This window comes from Syngnathus acus, chromosome 4 (assembly GCF_901709675.1).
Source record: "Syngnathus acus chromosome 4, fSynAcu1.2, whole genome shotgun sequence".
Taxonomy (NCBI): domain Eukaryota; kingdom Metazoa; phylum Chordata; class Actinopteri; order Syngnathiformes; family Syngnathidae; genus Syngnathus; species Syngnathus acus.
The window spans coordinates 696,281-714,741 of NC_051090.1; the positions used below are offsets into that span (position 1 = coordinate 696,281).

Consider the following 18,461-nt stretch of genomic DNA (forward strand, 5'->3'; position numbering starts at 1 on the left):
CTCTCTCTCTCTCTCTCTCTCTCTCTCTCTCTCTCTCTCTCTCTCTCTCTCTCTCTCTCTCTCTCTCTCTCTCTCTCTCTCTCTCTCTCACCAGCTCTAGGTGCTGCCCTAATGAACATTTACATGCTGCTTGTTGATTTGAGTCAAACTAACCTCATTGAGCTGTCGTCGGTGCCAGAGCAAATGAATGATATGCTGCACTCAATTCAAATGATGTACGCTATTTGGCACAGACTGTTCTTCCACTTGCATGGCTGATATGTATTTTGATTGGAAGGGTATCAAAATCTTTTCCAGTCACATACGCTATTGATATAGCAAATATAGTACGTCTATGAGTATTCATGGTGAGGTTGGGGATCATTTAGAAGAGGAAGAAATTCGTTTTTTTTTATTTTATTTTTTTAAATGTGAACATGAGGATTTAAGTGGCCAGAAGGTTTCGCCTCAAGGCAAAAAGCAGCGAGGCAGAAAAGAGCATTATGAGTAATCCTCTGTGTTGGCATCTGACGTGGTATGCACACTGCTTACAATCAACTTTGTTTCTTCTCAGTCAGGATGTTGTCGACTTTGTTTGCTTGCCTCTGCTGCTTCTTTTGGTCCTTTCCAGCGTAGGGGTCAATAACAGCGCGTTTTGGAGAAACGATGACAAATTCTGATCCCATGGGGTCACACAATTTCAAATGGGAATGAATAAGGACATCTATTTAAATGAATGCTGGCTTAAGATTTGTTATTTTATGAAGCCCAGAATCGAGCGACGTAGTCAAGGAATCCATTTGATAACTTCCAATCCACGTGCTTTATTTATGGCTATTCAAAGCGCAAGATGAATTTGGGTTTGGGTTGAAGGCACTCTAAGAACGATGGTACACATGTTAGTTATCTCTCTCTCTCTCTCTGACTCTGATAGGAAAGGATTCTACTCCCACATTGTTGTCTTATATGATCCTATTAATCATTGTGATTCAATGGCTCTGAAAGCTGCTGTTGATGAAATGTTGCTGCCTGTCCTAAAGCCATCAGTTGCTTGTCCTGTCCCAAAAGGTCATTGCTTTAAACAGGGTCTTCCAAATCTCTCCATAAACAGAGATTAGTTCTGCTTAGCCAGGGTGCAAGAATGCTTTCTAACGGCTTTTTTTGTCTCCACATCTTCACTGCATGCACTCCATAACGCTAAAGAGTAACACCGGCCGGCTATGTTGTTTTTTCCATATGTAGTTTTTCGTGCTTGTGCCGCTCCTATTTGCACCTTGATAGTCTCTTCCAATCTCTCTTGCCATCCCATCTTCATGCTCGCATCAACATCTTTTCTTTGCAAGGGCTATCACTGCCATCAAGGTAGACGCACAATAAGAAGGGAAAAGACAAAACGCAAAAGTCCTCCCAAAAAGACTACACGAAAGCTGTCAAGAAGACACTCCAAGAGAAGCCGCCCCTCCTTCTCCTGCGTTTTGGACCACAAAATGATCTCGACACAGCTTTTGTAACTCTACCTAAGCAACGATGATGTCGTATCTCATACCGTGTTTCTTTTTATTTCAACTCCAAATGAATCATTTCAGCCTGTAAATGATCGAATTGCCCATTTTTGAACAGTTTATCTCAAACGATTACCAGTTCAAGGAATGACATTTCTGTTTAGCAATACTGGAAGTACAATTCTACTGCTATGGAAAAGAAGACCGCCATAATTGGGTTTGACATGATTGGGGGAATTGCTAATATCCGTATTGATTCATCTGGCTCTTCCAGCTGTTTTGGAAAATCTTTTTCTGACATTGTCTACAGAAAAAGGGAGGGAGGTCTGGGGAGGGGGTCCTCCATTCATTCCACAGACATTCAGTGGACATTTTTTATGCTGTTTGTTGCACAAAAACTTTTCAAGAAGCCTTCTGCACTGTGTAAAGAAGATAGGGGAGGGGGGAAGAGAGCTCGTCCAGACATACGTACAGTCCAATGGTTTTGAATTGTGACTTGTAAATAGTTTTCATACAACTTTTTGATAGTGTTTTAAATGTATCTCGAAAAAGAAAGAAGGAAAGCTGTACATAAACCTCTGTGGGGTGGACGAGTGTAGAATAGTATATGAATTTATTTGTACACAAGAACACTGGATTTCTTTACTACTTGATTGTAACTAAAATGAATAATCTGCCAAAGTGTTTTATTTGACTTTTTTTCTGTTGTCTGTTCCATTTCTTTTGCTTTTTAACAGGACTGCAGAGTTTATGTTCATACTGTATTTAATTCTGTTGAATAGATTTTGTTGTTGTGTGGGTGTACATTTGAAAGGGGGTTCTCATTTTTAATTTATTGGTGCCTTGTTTTGTGCTCCTGTATACTTTGACCCTCTGTCTTTCTGTGTTCCGTGTCTGGAGGAGGACAGATGAGATTAACTGGTGCGGCGATATCTGTTGAAGATTAAACCTTAGCAATTTCTTCTGCTTACATTGACTGTCTGTTCTGTATGCCAAAATGGTCTCACTCATGTTTCTATGAAATCAATCTGTTCATAAATATCTCTACAGTATATATTGATATATTAAATTCGTAAAAATTGTTCTCTACCTACTGCTGTTTTTTTCGAACCATTTTTAACCTCATATATACGTATATATACGTGTGTGTATATATATATATATATATATGTGTATATATATATATATATACACTACCGTTCAAAAGTTTGGGGTCACAAAATTGTTTGGGTGACCCCAAACTTTTGAACGGTAGTGTATATATTTATTTAGATAATTATTTATAGATTATATATATAATCTTCTGTGTAAAAAATCTTATAATATATATGTATACTTATATTCATAGATTATATATAATCTTATACAAATATAAAATATGATTTATAATATTTAATTCATAATATTTTATTATAATAATATTTACACTACCGTTCAAAAGTTTGGGGTCACCCAAACAATTTTGTGACCCCAAACTTTTGAACGGTAGTGTATATATATATATATATATATTTATTTATTTTTTGTGCTTGCGCCTCTCTGATTTAAGTGCTTGCTGAGCCTGTAGATGTGATTGAATCTTAAAATGTTTGGTATTATTCAAATCCACAAGAACTCTGTTGCCACAAGGTGGCGCAAATACCCCGACAAACTATATATAAAGCAGCTATTGAAGAGTTTGCACCACCCTGTGGCTACTTCTCCAGTCATGTGATACACTAACGATTATTCTTAGTAGTAGTACTATCAAAAGAAGAAAAGGCTTCAGTAAAACCATTATGATCCTGGATAATATGGTGTTCTGTTATAAATGAAATGGGACAAAAAAAGGGGAGTATTTTAAAGTTTATATTTATTGTGAAATAGTTTTCTGCTTTCCAACATATCAGCTCATTGAGATAATACATAAAGATATAGCTTATTATGTTCAATGCTTTTCAGCGTACTCTGTTCAATATACTTTTAATAGATGTAACGTGTCATTGGTAACATGGAAGGGCACATGAAAGAGTCACCAATACTACACCAGCCACCACTCACTCCAAAGATCATTAGCCACTCCTCAATGTCAAAGGTCAATCACTGGAATAAATTGTCCATGCATACGTACATACTTTACGATATGGTAAAAATATATATTATTTCAAATAAATATTTCATATTATTCGTTGAGCATATTGTTTGACGCTAGAGGTTATATAGTTTTCACAAGACTTTATATACATGTGTTTGGCTGGCATTACAAGAACAAATAAAATACATATTTAACTCCTGTGAATTAGAAGTCTTTGGCAGCAAAACCTTCGTAGTGTAGTACGTAGCACGTCACACCGGATTAAACATGGATTGGACATTTTCATAGAGACCATGAATGGCACAGAAGATCAGATACAACGTCTTGTCACAACACAAATGTAAGCATATTTGGAAAGATGAGAGGCACCAAATTCATATCATTTGTGCACTGATACACAAAACCACAAATGAGACAATAGTTATGTGTCACATCATGTTCAAATGATTGTGTGATTGCCACCCGTGAAAATCATTTGCGTTGCCGACTTTAGTTATTCACAGTATATCTTTGATAGTATTAACATATTTGATGTCCTCCAATAACTCTTTATAAGCCTACAAATGTGTTTTCATATAAGCACGATTATTAATACATATTAGCTTGTACAAAGCACTGAATGTTTGGAGTCACCATGAGAGAACTATTTTGTTGTTGACGTGTGGTGAAATGTTTGTGTTAAAATCCGATTCATTAGTAAGAAAACACTCTTGTTGATTTTTTTTTTTTACCAAGGTCAAACCTTTGTTATATGATAAAAAATAGGGTGGAAATGTCTTATCAGACTCCTGCTTGGAGAAATTGAAGGAATACTGGCTTGTTTAAAGAGCATAACAGAGAAGCCTCACCTCTACATTACAGTCACATATGACATGACTCAACTTCAGTTTCATTCGTAATTTTATAGATTCTTTAACATTCCTTACGAGTTAAACAATGTGCTCATTTTCATATACTCTATATACAGTCTCAAGTTTTGCAGATCAAACGCAATTATTAAAGTTCATCTCTGCCATGGATACTGGGAGTTAGTTATCATTGCTACATTTGCTTATTAATGTTATTATTAATATTTTGGAATGCATAAGCCAGTCATACATTCACTATATTGGATAGCCTAAGAAAAAGAATGACTAATATTTGCGCTGAGGAGTGTCATAAACAGCTGTTGACAGCCAACAAAACAAACAAACCAACCAACTGTATGGCATTTCTGCACAATACAAAGAAAAAAAAAAAAAAAAAGTCAATTAAGTTAGTACTTTTGAAATATGAGCGCTATATCTCAGCCGTCGGGCCGAAACCTTCTCAGTCACGATTTGGTCAATTTGATATATTGTTCAAAAATCTAGACTGTTGGCCATTCCACACATGTGGCTGTTATTTTGACAATGGCTTGCTCTCTGTGTAATGCAACATTATTGGTTGAACAAATATGCCATTCTCCTGAACAGTGACTCTTTTAGAGGTGCAAGTTTTCAGCCCGACAGCAGCAATAATAGTTATAAAATAAATTTTATACTGTTGAACTTTTTTTTTTTGTTTTACCGACACTATCGTAGATTGAAACATCAGTGTTTCTTGTGAAATTCACGCACACACACATACACACGCAAATCACATTTCATTGTTATTATTATTATTATTATTATTATAAAATAAGACACTGAATACATGTAAAATATCAGCTGGGTGATGGGAAACAATTATATTATTCTTGTTATTTTAAAGTTGATTGAATAATTCAGCTAAAGGCCTGGACATTGAGTATTTACAAAACAATATCTACAAAAATAAAAATAGGAACATAGTAGAAAATACAGACTCTGTGTTTGAATATATTTGTAATCTGATGAAATATTGTGATGTCTACCTTTCAAAAATATGTTAATGGAGAGAAAAAGGAAATGCTGAATATCACGGTGAATATCTTACATACTGTATATACGTATTTACTCAAAAGGTAGATTCTGTGCTTAGTATTATGCTTGAATTCTGAAGAGTATTATAAAGAGGCAGCAGTTATCTTTCTCATCCGATTGGAAATTCCTCTCACTGTCACGTGACCTGTTGAATCAATCAAGGCGATTCTCGTGGTGTCCACTGGGTGGTTGATGCAGCATATCTATGGAAACCCCAGGCAAAGTGTTGGCTGCAATGTGGAGGAACAAAGTTTGGGCATGCTTGAGTGTCTCCAAAGTTTGCTTGTGTGCAGCCACAGAGAGCACATTTGCAGAGAGAGAGAGAGAGAGTGCTGGCATCATTTCCCAGCTTTGTCTTCAGGCTGGCCATGGGCCTTGATTAGGTCAACAACATCTGTGTGGGAAGCTCCCTCTGCCACCTCTTTTGCGGTCTGTCCATTCTGGCGCAAGCACAAAATGTAGGCGTTATTTTCCAAGTACATGTAGTAAACCATCTACTCCTCATGGTGGCAGTATTGTGCTGTTTGAGCATTCTCATTTGTGCAAGAGATGACTTAGGAGTCGTCGTGCTACTTACTGTGCAGGTTTGACTTGCATTAGTATAGGGGACAGACAAATTCATTCGCAAAACACTTGAATGCATGTAAAGTTAACTTAACATTTAAACATTTGCTGAATTGACTTCATCATGAAATGCACTTAATAATGCACACAGAAATGAACACCGCAATAAGTTGTATATTTTATGTTTACCTGTACATCCGATTTTTTTGATTTGACACCACTTGCATTTCATTATATCTAATTAGAGCTTTTTTATTTTTGCAATTTCTTTGCTTCAAACGAGCCGACATGGTCTACAATGTCGACTAGGAAATTGTTGTGGCCTATTCTGCACAGGACAGTTGTATCATTAGTGTGTAAGTCCTTGACAATAATAGAGTATATGCTAAGGATTATAGCTCTGCTCCGTTGACGGTCATTTTGTGCAGCGCCTTGACGCCGGGCGAAAATAAGATGGACTGCCTTTCGTATGATCTGACACATGATGTTGTATTTGCGCTGGTGATAAAGTCGCTGCTGTGGTACCTTATCTGTGAGGCTGGTGTCACAGCGGCCCGTCTCCAGCAGCAGGCGGGCAATGTGAGTGTGGCCGTGCTCGCTGGCACACATCAAGGCTGTGGAGCCCTCGCAATCCTGAGCATTTACATCGGCGCCACAACTCAGCAGGAGCTTCACCATGGCAAGGCGGCCGTGGCTCACGGCCAGCATCAGGGCTGTCTGACCCATCTAGACATTCAAATGAGAGCTGAAGAAAGAGGACAGAAGAAGAACAAGTCATGGAGAAGGAAATTCCTCACCTGTCTGGAGCGTGCGTTAACATCACCCAGTCCCAGGAGCTGTTGCGCCGCTTCTAAATCGTCGGGACTCTCAGCAGCTGTCAGTGCGGCCAGCATCACCGGAGTGTAGCCTGCCTTGTTCACGTTATCGGTTTCACAGAGTCCTGAAGAGAAACGCGTTGAAAATGAACTGCTGCGGGGCCTTCGACTGGGAGCGTCCATTTGTGGCTCACCCACCGGTGTCAAGCAGCAGTTTGACCACGGGGAAGTTTGAATGCGACACACTGTAGTGGAGAGCCATATTACCGTTGCCGTCCGTCAGGTTAACAACATATGGCAGGAGAGTCGGTGTGGTCAAGCCCACTCGGCGCAGGTAGAATCGCACCGTATCGGCCTGCGAGCTTTTCTGACTGGAAACTTTGAACCATTCCTGGTAGAGGACCACTAAAACCTGACGCTGAGAGGAGAGAAATATAGGAAAGGAGATGACGGCTTTATCATTTTCCGTTTATACCGAGCACCTGAGGAGTGAATCATATGACTCGACATTATGCCTTTCAAAGAGCCAGAGGCTTTGTCTTTAAATAGATACGATTGAGTTACATTTACAAAAATGTAATTAGGGACAAGACATGACAAGGTCTTTTTTTTGCCAGCAGAAAGAAGAAGAAGAAGAAAAAACTCCAAGACGTGGCATGCATTTCCATTCCAAATGGCTGTTTGGGAGAGGAAGAAAGCAAGCTTTATTGGAGAAAGAGTTCATGTACAATGTTTCAAACTAGGGTTGGGGTTTCAAAGTAGGCTTTAAAGCTAGGGTGAGGGCTTCAAACTAGGGTGAGGGTTTCAAACTAGTTCGGGTTTAAAGCTCGGCTTAGGGTTTCATACTCAAGATTCAAGATTCAAGAGTTTTTATTCGCCATGTTTGAGCGTGCCAAACAAGGAATTTGACTTCGGTAAAACACACCCTCTGTTCAACATATAGGTGACTAACAACACTCAGGACATGTGAATAATGGCAAAAACAGTGTAGACAAATTCAAAAGGTGTGAAGAGCAGGATGTTATTGCACAGTAATGCCTCTGAGACTCTATGAGTGGTGTGAGTTCATCAGAGCAACAGCCTGGGGGAAGAAGCTGTCTCGGTGTCTGCTGGTTTTGGCGTACCGAGCTCTATAACGCCGTCCGGAGGGGAGTAGTTCAAACAGACTGCAACCTCGGGTTAGGGTTTCAAACTAGGGTTTAAAGCTAGGCTTAGGGAGACATGAAATCAACATATCAACATTTCTTTGCGACAAGAAAACCTGTTGAAGACCAGTTCAATTGATGATTTCAAATCCTTACCATTTCTTTATCTGGAGATGTGACCTCCTCCATGCGATCCTTTACATAAAGGCAAGCATCTATAAAGCTCTTGTCAACTTTTTCTCTGAAATAAAAGACCAGGAGAAGGTTTTCATGATAGACAATCAAGGGCTAAACTTGAATGTCATTATTCAAAGAAGTGTGAAATAGAAACAAAAGATGACTTGTGTTTTGCCACCCACAGCCACGCTGACGTGAATGATAGATAGATAGATAGATAGATAGATATGGAATGTATCTCACCCCTCAGCCTCTTCCCCCAGGAGCTCCTGGCTGGTGTGGGGATCCAGCAGGTCTTTGTGTGCCGGGGCCACTGCACCTTCTTCCGCATCTTTGTTCTGCGCATCTGCTTCCTCCTCAGTCTTTTCTGCTGAAGTCGCCTCCTTTTCTTTCTCTTTCTCCTCTGCCTCTAAGCTCCCCCCCTCAACATCCATTTTGGCCTTCTCCTCTCCACTGGACTCGTCGCTGGACGTGCTCTCGTACCTGGCAGGCAGGAAAGGGCACAATCGTGATTGCTTTCCAAAACGTGCCTTTCAAATCCACCTTTAATAGCTTTCATGTACGACTGATTCTTGTCAAGTTTCTAATGATTTGAACGAGCTTTTTCCTTGGTGTCACTCTCGAGCGCCTTCTCTCTTGTCATCTACGTTTGTCACGTCTCTTGCAATCAGCTCTCGCTTCCGTTAGTTATTTCGTGTCAGCTCGGTCTTTGACTGGGCTGAGTCTTCCCACTGAGTGCTTTGAGCTCCAACAGCCTCCATTTTCTTTCCTCTTGAAATAGAATGTTTTGACTTGGATATCTAGTGCTTTTGGCTTTTTTTTGCCAGCCTCTACCACCACATCTTAACAGATAACATTTTGTCCACCATGGGCTTTGCAGGATGTGTCCAAGCTAAATTTGAGCACGTGTACAGTCTTTGAACAAATATACATCGCAGCAAAAGCAAAGCCGCCAATGCTAATATGAAAGCAATTAACGTTGCCAGTGCGGGCCCAGGTTAGATACACAGCAAAGGTCATTCCTGTGAAATGAAGTGAGTGAGATGCTTGTTTAATACAACGTTGGCTCACACAACCAAAGCATCCTTTGCCGCGAGCCAGGCAGGTAAATAAAGCTCTATTTATGGTATGTTTACCTGCTCACAAATGTGTATCCACGAACAGAGCGTGAGAGAGACAGAGAGAGAGAGAGCGAGCGAGGTGGGCGTGGGAGAGCACAACTCATTCATTCTTGTTCAATGAATTTAATCTCTTCATTTGGATATTCTGTGCAATTATGCAAACATCTGGATGGAGAAAGGCTATGATGCCATCAATCAGACAAAGACATACAGTATGTACATACACGCACGAGTGCAACCTAAATGAGGCTATCAGCCACAGACATGTTGGACACTGATTAAAGTGATTTTACCCTCCATTCACTCCGACAAACTTCAGGTTTTTCTTGCTTCCCTTATTCCCTTTCTTGTCAGCGTCCCCGTTTTTCTTCATAATAGATTTGAGACCTGGGGAGAAGGGCACAACATAAGAGAGGGGAAAGTAATTACAGGGTTCAAAGTACATTTTTTTTGTCCATCCATCCATCCATCCATCCATCCATCCATCCATCCATCCCTCCTTCCTTTGTGTTGCCAAATAGCAAACGAAAACCAAATCATTCGACACATAACAATGAGCTCATGCACGGTGTATCTGACCCCCAACACACACACACACACACACACATGCATGGTGGACACATTGTGTCTCTTCACTGAACTTCAAATGAACTCATGTGCTAACTTCAGCTCGCAGGCCATAAAGAAACGTTTGAGCCATCAAGGGAGCAACGGCAGACACGGCTTTGATGTCTGCCGTTGAATCAATCCATTTCGTTGTTTCATGAAAAACACACGCGTTGTTTGCTATCAATCTAGAAAGGGGCCGGTGGATTGTACACAGTACAGTGGTCACGTGATATGACATTGGGCTTACCTTGATCTTGCTGTTTGTTGCCAGCAGTTTTTTGGCTTGGTGAGTAAAAGGCAGAAAGAACACTCAGGGAACTGACCAACTGACTTTGAATGGAGCTCATCTTGGAGGGGGCAGGCTTCCCGGCGCCTTTTCCCGCAGGCTTGGCCGAGGCGCCCTTTCCCGTCTCTGCCGTGGCGCTCTGCTGCTGCTGCTGCTGCTGCTGCTGCTGCTGCTGCTGCTGGCTGACGGACGGTTGCGCTCCGGAGCTGCTCCCCAACTGAGCCCACTGCTCGCCCAGAAGCCCCGTTATCCGGGTTACCACTTGACCCAAAGCCGCAGGCGAAGTGGGTGATTCGCTCGAGCCTCTGCGCGGCTGCTGAGCTTCGTCGGTATCGCGACGTGAGGCCGCCGCGGCTTCAGCGGAACTGCGGTGCTGAACTGTTTCGCTGGAGCCTCTGCGTAACGTTTGTGATTCAGGTTCTCTCTTAAGCGGTTGACTCTCATCGGACAATCTTCCAGACTGAGGTTGGGCGTCACCCGACGAGCGGCGTGTGCGGCCGTCGCCGGATCCACGTCTTAAAGGTTGCGATCCTCTCGTGGCTGCTTTCAGCTCCTTTGAATCCCGGCGACTTGTAGTTTTAGATGGAGCTTGGATCGATTTTGGTCGCGTTTGGACTTCCTTGGTGCCTGATGATAGGCTTTGAACGTCACTTTGAGGTTGCCGTTGGGATTCTTTCTCACATGCTAAGTCTGTCGTGTTGTCCACAGACTGAGCCTGAGATGGGGATTGGCGTTTGACTTGTGGGTCACAGAGTTCTGCAGAGGCCTTTGGAGGATGACCTTGAATTTCATCCGATCCCCTACGGGGACACACAGGAGTAGCTTGAGGCTGAGCAGGCGGTTGTGACTGATCTGCGGATGGCCTACGACCTCTCTGAGGTCTTACTGGAACTCCTGTCTTCACAGAGGCTCGCTCTGATGCTACTTCAACAGTGACAGTACTCCCTAAAGTGTGTGTTTCAACACTGCCTGAAAGTAATTTTGCTTTCGTTTCCGAGTTATTTTGCACGAGGTTTACGTCTGTGACAGCTTCTGCTAGTTCTCCTGTTCCAACTTGTGATCTTCTACTTTCTTGGGTTTGGTTCTCAGAATCTGAAGCCTCACTTTTTTCTGTAACAGCTTCAATGCCTCTGTGCTCTGCCTGGATTCTTTCATTTATTGTTTTGCCTTCCTCACTTTCACTGAGCCTAATGTTATCCTCATTCCACTCATTGCCTGTAATTTCATCGTCGTGAGTCTCTGTTTGAGCATTTCTGACTGAATTGTTGTTCTGAGGTCTTTCCACTTCTGTCTCAGTCTGCTGATCATTCATCTGCGCTACATCCGTCTCTGTCAGCCTGTCCACTGTGTCCACCCTCTCCGTCTCTGTCCCCCTATCAACGCTGCTGGCCCTTGACCTCTGTGGATAGTCCGTGTCTTCCTCTAATTTAGCGATGGTTGTCTCAGTCGTCTGATTCTTTTTGGTGGCTATTTCAGTGACGGTAGCCTGTTCCATGCTGTTGACGACGGGCAATGTTGGGCTACTCTCCAATAATTCTGACGCAACTTCTGTCACTTTGTCCTGAGTGTCCACAATGGTAGTCTCCGTTTCTTTATCGATCAATCCAGATCTTGGTATGGGAAGGGACAATGCAATACAGATTCTTTCAGTATCAGTTCCTTGATCGACTGTACCGGGTGACTCTGTCTCTGTTTCCTGGTTGGCATAGTCTACTCTGTCAGTCTCTGTCCCTGTGTCTATACTTTCTCTTCTGGGTCTGCTGTGCGGTTCTGTTGGAGACACCTCTCCTCTTATTCCCTCGCTAAGCTGCAGTAGTTTCTCATTTTTCACTTGGTTCTCCACTATTTGTTCTTTCAACATATCGTTAGTTCTCTCCAGTTCCTGACTAGCCTTGAGAAGTTTAGCCTCGAGTAATACAAGCTTTTGCTGTACACTACTGGAGTTCCCTAAACGATCTCCTTCGGTTGAATTGCCTTCGTCCTGCCCTGCGTGTTCAAGTGGACTACCTACGGTCTCTTTGTGTTGGTGGCATATTTCTGGGAGCTCTGACTGAATAATGGCTTCTCGTTGAGCCACATTCTTCACCAACGCCTCCTTTTCAAGCATGCTAGCCTCTGAGCTCCCCTGTTTCTTTTCCTTTCTTGTTATTATATTCTGATGAGGTTGTGGCGTCAGGGACAAATTAAAGCCTTGTCTGCTTGCTTGTGGTTGGGCATCATCACATGGGGCCGTCTTAGATGCTAAAGTTGCAGCCTGGGCCTTTTGCTGGGCTTGAAGCTGACGCAGCAGCTGCTCCCTCTCCAACCTTAGAGAGCAGATCTGAGCTTTGAGTTCAGGGATGGTTTTGACCTGTTCTTCAAGCTCTCTGACCCGCTTCAAAGCCACCGTGATCTGCTGGTGAATTCCCACTCGTTCTTGGGGAGCGCTTCTTCTTTCTGCTATATCTGGTGATGCTCGAAAAACATTTTCAGTTGAACCGTTCTCTGGCGTTCCCACAATACGGTCTGGACTACTTGAGTCAGAACCTTTCCGTTGTTGCAACGTGACGGGCATACTTGACGCTCGAAGCAAATTGGGACGCATTTGAGTGCCCTTCATTTTCTCTTCGATACTCGGAGAGCCCAGAAGTCCTTCATCTCGAAGTCGAGCTGAAACAACATTGGCTGCCTGGTTGGTTGTCGCTCGGCTTAAAGTTCCCACTTCGTTTGCTTTCAGATCAGAGATCTGCGGAACCTCTGTTAGCCGTAATTTAGGTTTTGGTCCCAAGGTAGATGTCCCAGACCATGGGCTATCCTTAGGGGCTGGACGGATCCCATGCCCTGGGAGACTGAAGTTTCTGGGTAGTGTACTGAATTTAGGAGGACCCTTGATCCGACGTTGGATGTGGACTCTTTTGATGGTATTGCCTTTTTCAATATCATCCACATATTTGAGAAAATCCAAATCCAGGTGGAAGCCATAAGGAGTTTCGACAGAGTAGGGCACTTGCTTTCTCTGAACACCGCCTTCACTGGCCGTTGTCTGAAAGCCATTGGCTGGGAGGGGGAAATAGCACAGACAATTAGTCAAAGCTTTCCTCCAACATGATAACTAGCTAAGTCAAGCTCAAACTGGAAACTGGAAATAAAAAGTTATTTCTTGACAAATAGATCTTTAGCTGCCTCTGGCCACAACAGGAAGAATAAATGATTTCTTTTGCTCTACAGCACGTGCTGTGTGTCATCAAATGAAAACAAATATCTCCCAGGATTTCATGATGTGCTCAACGAGCTGTACCAAAATCATACATATCCATTCCCATAAACATCACTTGTGACTCTCACCACTTTTTTTGTCCATCATGGGATGCAGAGATCTCAGTCATCGACAACGCTTTGGCGCAGCAGCCTACAGAAAATCAAGAAAAACAGACACATTTGAGAAAATATTCAAATAATTACAAAAAAATGAAAAGATCTTCAAGCCAAGTGTGCGTTTTTGGCCACATATTTTTTCATGCAATATTGGGTAATAGAAGGTGCAAAATGGGCTGCAATTAGTCAAATAGAACTGAAATAAGCCGACATGTACTCGACAGTACTTGTTGTGTAAGGCAATCAATCAAATTGACTGCTACATGCTGAAGCGTAAAATAAGACAATTGTACATCATCTGGAGCACTATTGTTACTTCTGTTATGAAAATGAATCGAATTTCCGACAGCGGTTTGCATCGAATGTCACGGCAAGTGGCCGTTGCCACGACAACCATTCATTAAGCAGCCGCTCCTCCCTGTATGTCCCAGGAAAGAAAAGCATCGGCATTCCTGACTTCTCTGGGCGCTTAATGGAACTGCAGCTCACTGTCCTTAAGGCTTAATTAGCCAATTTGGGAGCTGAAAAATGCTGATCGTAATTGGTGGAAGAGTCAGAGCCCTATTGCAATGATGCACAGTGAGCACACAACAATCCCCGTTTACTGAAGAGAGATGGACAAAGACAGCAAAAGAAGTGGGCATCTAGTAGAATGAACAAAACTGTGAAATGTTAAAAAGCGAGATAGGAAAGGAGCACTTGTGAGGATTGTAAAAGTTGACTTTTAATTGAATGCCCTGCTCACAAAATCTGAGCATGAAAGGCTTTTCATCTAGGGGAGCTTTCAAAAGGCATGCAGTGCAGTGTGTCCAATTAAATGACAAGGCAATAAAAGTCATTCATTTATTTTAGAGGTAAAGATTCATTCCAAGCCCTCCATGTGCCTAATTCATGTGACGCATGATTTATCAATGATTATATTCAATGAGAAGTTTCAAATAAATATCTTTGCTGCAGGATATAATCTCATCTGTACCTACTGACGAGTGAATCAATGTCATGTAAAGACAAGCATTTGCAATGCGCGCCGGACAAAATGCGAAGTGTGTCGGCGGCGTATGAGAGCTGTTGGGTGGATGCCACATTCGGAAAACACCAATTCAGAGAGCACAGCAGCTGGCTGAGAGGCCACCGGGAAATTAAAAAAAAAAAAAAAAAGATGTCCGTGTATTAGCTCCTACTGACAACAGCGTGTCATTAAATGTCATCGCCATTGTTATTTCGAGGCTATCTTGAACAGTTACCGACGGAATCATTAAAAGAACGGGCGCCTCTGAGCTCGCTAGTTTAATTCGACACGGATATAAAAGGCCCTCAGGCAGTCATCAAACGTTCTGTATTTAAACAGGTTGAATTGGCCTGAGCCAATCCACCAGGAAAGAAGAAAATCATTGCTTTTAATGGTCGTTTGTGTACTCGAGATTTGATTAGCTTGAAACAGTGACACAGGGCAGGCTCCGGAGATGACAGGCCCACAGGAAATAGAAGGGGCAGGCAGACAGGAGGTGAGCGCTTAGATCAGCCAAATCCAGAGAAAGTGAAAATGGAGGCAGGCTCGGGAGTGGCAGCTGTACACGTTCATATCTCGTGCAAGCAGAACACAACTTTGCCCCCCCCCGCCCCACCCTGTTATTTTCAGCAGTTCCTTCTATCTAATGAAAAAAATAAAAAATAAATGCATTACGATGTCATGAACATACAAGGCAGCCGCAATGGAGAATAGAAAGTGGGGCATCATCTTTCGTGCAAGTCTTGTTCAGCAGTTCAGTTTGGGCATTTGTGCCATGGTGGGGTATTGCCGTAGACATTGGTAGCTAACAGAGTGTCGTGGATGTCATGGTACTTCAGTCATAGATATGACAACAGCATGCTTTGCTCCAAAAATGAGCTAATTGAACTATTTGGTGATGTTAAAAATGCATTTACATAGATCAAGAGAAGTATTGATGATTTCTCCTGACTACATCACGTGTCCCTGGACACTTGTCAGGTGAAATTCATCACGCTCAATCCAACACGGAGGGAAAGATTAAATTGGCACTGGCCGCTGACATCCACTAGGATATTAAATGTCAAACGAGGGATTGAAGAGAAATCTACGCAGTCGCATGCTTGGGAAATTCTTCTGAAAGATAAAGCATCTTTTAGAAATGGTTATGTACTTGACAAAGGACAATCCACTTGATTTCATTTTCTTCTTTCCCATAAGAAGAACCTTTGTTGTGATTGAGTGCCACAAGATTGAAGCCAGCACCAAAGTGGTCCAACACAGTAGAATGCAATGATTTCCATTCGATAAAAAAAAAAAAGTGCTTTTCCCATGTTTTGTCAATTCATCCAAATGTGCAACAATCTACATACAATGTCAACAAAATATTTGTTAATCATCTTAAGTAATCGTGGTGTATGAAGAGAAAGATGAGGCTTCTGTTTTGGCCAGGCTTGAGCGATGAGCACTAATGTTTTATTGTCTCTGCAGTGGTGGCCAGTAAATACACAAATGCAAATTTCTCCAATCCTGGTGGTACTCTCTGAATTTCAAATATAGCGGAATACACATTGCGTGGGTTTACCACAGACACAATCAATCTGGCTGCTGCCAAAGCTATGCGTGAATGTCAAAAAGGCTTTTACTGTGCATGGGCTGTAACCACCATGTGCTAAAACTTGCCAATTCATTTCTATTCTTTGATGAGCTGCCTTAACATACTCTTCATGTAAATTTAACCCCAAAAAAAGGTTAGTTTGGCTAGAACATCTATAGTACATTCTCATTAATTCAATCTTTTTTCCCCATGAACTGTGTAAAAAAAACGAACATTGTTCCATTAGAGCTGGATGAAACAAAAAAAGGACTTCTGAAAATAAAATCAATTACAGCATGCAATAGCAAGCAATGCCTCATTAATTAGTATTGTCACATTGACAAGTGACAGGACACAAATGCACACGCTGAAGGAATTTGAATGAACATCAGATACGAGCACATAAACACTCCCGATGTGATCTCGAGCCTGCCTCCCTCCCTTCCTCACACCAGTGGGGTGGGTGTGAAGCTTGGAGGCCCAAGTGTGGCTGCTCACTATAGCTAGCTGCACATTGTGTAGCCTGCAGAGCAGGCAGGAGGAGAACAACATTCATTTAGTGTTTATTGATCTTTTCCCAACGGGAGCATTCTGATTCCATTTCCACACAAACAAGCATATCAGACATTGTGAGACATTCATGCGCTTTGCTGATGGCACACCTGTCAACTTCCTCTTGCATTGTCAGCTGCTCAAGCCGTGTAAGCAAAACAAGATAATAATAACAACAACAGAAAATCTCACACGCGTACCCATTGTCTCTCCGTTTCTTACACAGTCGAGGCAAAGCGTGTGACCTATATTCCACCCACCCAGCGAAAAATAGAAAGGGGGAGGTGAGGTGAATAAACGTCAAGCAAGCAAATTGGAATTATAGATCAACTCGGTCGGATCAGCAATCTGTTCTAGAGAAGAGCTGAAAGGGAAAGGAGAGAATTCTCCAGGGGATTACCTCGCTCGCTCGCTCGCTCGCTCACCTGCCACACAATTCCTCACCCCATGTCCTTCCTCTTTCCCATTTCTGTGGGCGTATCTGACCCTTGTCTGTCTTCACCCCATAGCGCGGACAGAAGAGAAAAAGGAGGGAGGACAAAGCCTGATGGCTGGGAAATGGGTGGAGGTGTTGGCAGGGCTGGAGAAAATAGTCAGAAAGAAACTGGGGACAATAACTTATAGCTGCTGGTTTGCTTTGGGAGGGGACACTACATTGCACGCAATCTAATGGTGTGTGTGTGCCTTTGGTCCAGGAAAGCCCTTTAATGATGTGTTCCTTTTGAAATTCATTTTCACTCTAAGTGTTGTTTCTTGGTCATTTTGTCCATGTCATGTGAATACTGAGTATGTGTAAAACTGTCAGAGTAGAAGATGAGGTTTTCCTGGAGAGCAAATCACCTCAGGACAGACATGACTATGTTCATTCATCCTTCATATGTTTGCACGAGTCTGTCTCAACATGAAGGAGTCTAATTACAGTTATGTACCTCCATTGATACGAAACGACATGCGAAAGCAATTTGTTGGAAAGGCATCTCAAAGATCTCCGTGAAATGAGTAAGCTCTTTCCATGTCTGTCTTCAACTCAATCACAATTGAAAAAAGGCTCAGATGCTTCCTATGAGTAAATGAGGGAAATAATGAACACCCTTTAAATAAGCTAATGGTCTAGTTTTTTTTTTTTTTTTTTTTCTAATTTGATCTCACTCTTGCATGATCCCAGGCAGTTTGGGTTGGTCATTTCAGCTTGACAAATGTAAAAGCAAAGCCTAAAGCACCGAGCAAGATTGAAACGCCTACAAAATGCAGACTGGAGTGTGCATAGGAAAACGGAATACATGAAATATTCATCTGTTCATATGGCACATTGACCCGAGTAGGCTTATGGTGGATATCCAGAAAAACAAGACATTATTGATTTTCAGAGCACAGTGATCCAAATAACATCAGATCAGATGGAGGGATGAGTTGGAAAGTAGAAAGGTTCAATGAAGACTTCAAAAGTGAGCATTAACACCTCTAAAAGGGGAGCTATTTTATTCTGAACCAACTCTCGGGCTTTCATTGGACGGTGACGCTTCCAGCAAACATAAATATAAAATGAAGAGTACCATTACATCACTTTTTTATACAGCGAGCATATGCTTGTATCGTGTTTGTCAAAAGAAGCAATGACGTCGACGCGGCATGTTTTGCGGCCGCACTCCCAACATGCATCAAATCAACTTGGCCCCTTTCATGGAATGCAGCCAAGTGAAAGAGCCAGGGTGTAATGTGGCCCAGGGGGGTTAAGCTTCTCGCTTTCCTATCACATGAACTGTTTGCTGTCAGGAG

General features: G+C 42.2%; 1 protein-coding gene across 3 annotated transcripts in view; it reads right to left on the reverse strand.

Moving 5' to 3' along the window:
* Window positions 1-4,822: 4,822 nt before the first annotated feature.
* The window catches only part of kank4 (KN motif and ankyrin repeat domains 4), a 37,255-nt gene continuing 23,616 nt past the window's right edge, over window positions 4,823-18,461 (reverse strand). For 2 of the 3 annotated variants that reach the window (XM_037249198.1, XM_037249196.1), the window contains exons 2-10: window positions 13,519-13,582; window positions 10,156-13,230; window positions 9,593-9,686; window positions 8,422-8,661; window positions 8,158-8,242; window positions 7,055-7,274; window positions 6,839-6,981; window positions 6,567-6,767; window positions 4,823-5,917 (exon numbers count right to left, since the gene is read on the reverse strand). In XM_037249198.1, coding sequence (XP_037105093.1) covers window positions 5,816-5,917; window positions 6,567-6,767; window positions 6,839-6,981; window positions 7,055-7,274; window positions 8,158-8,242; window positions 8,422-8,661; window positions 9,593-9,686; window positions 10,156-13,230; window positions 13,519-13,537 — 4,179 coding nt within the window. In that variant the 5' untranslated portion in view covers window positions 13,538-13,582 and the 3' untranslated portion in view covers window positions 4,823-5,815. Of the gene's footprint in view, window positions 5,918-6,566; window positions 6,768-6,838; window positions 6,982-7,054; window positions 7,275-8,157; window positions 8,243-8,421; window positions 8,662-9,592; window positions 9,687-10,155; window positions 13,231-13,518; window positions 13,583-16,795; window positions 16,817-18,461 lie in introns of those variants that run through there. The other variant, XM_037249199.1, reaches the window with a different exon arrangement.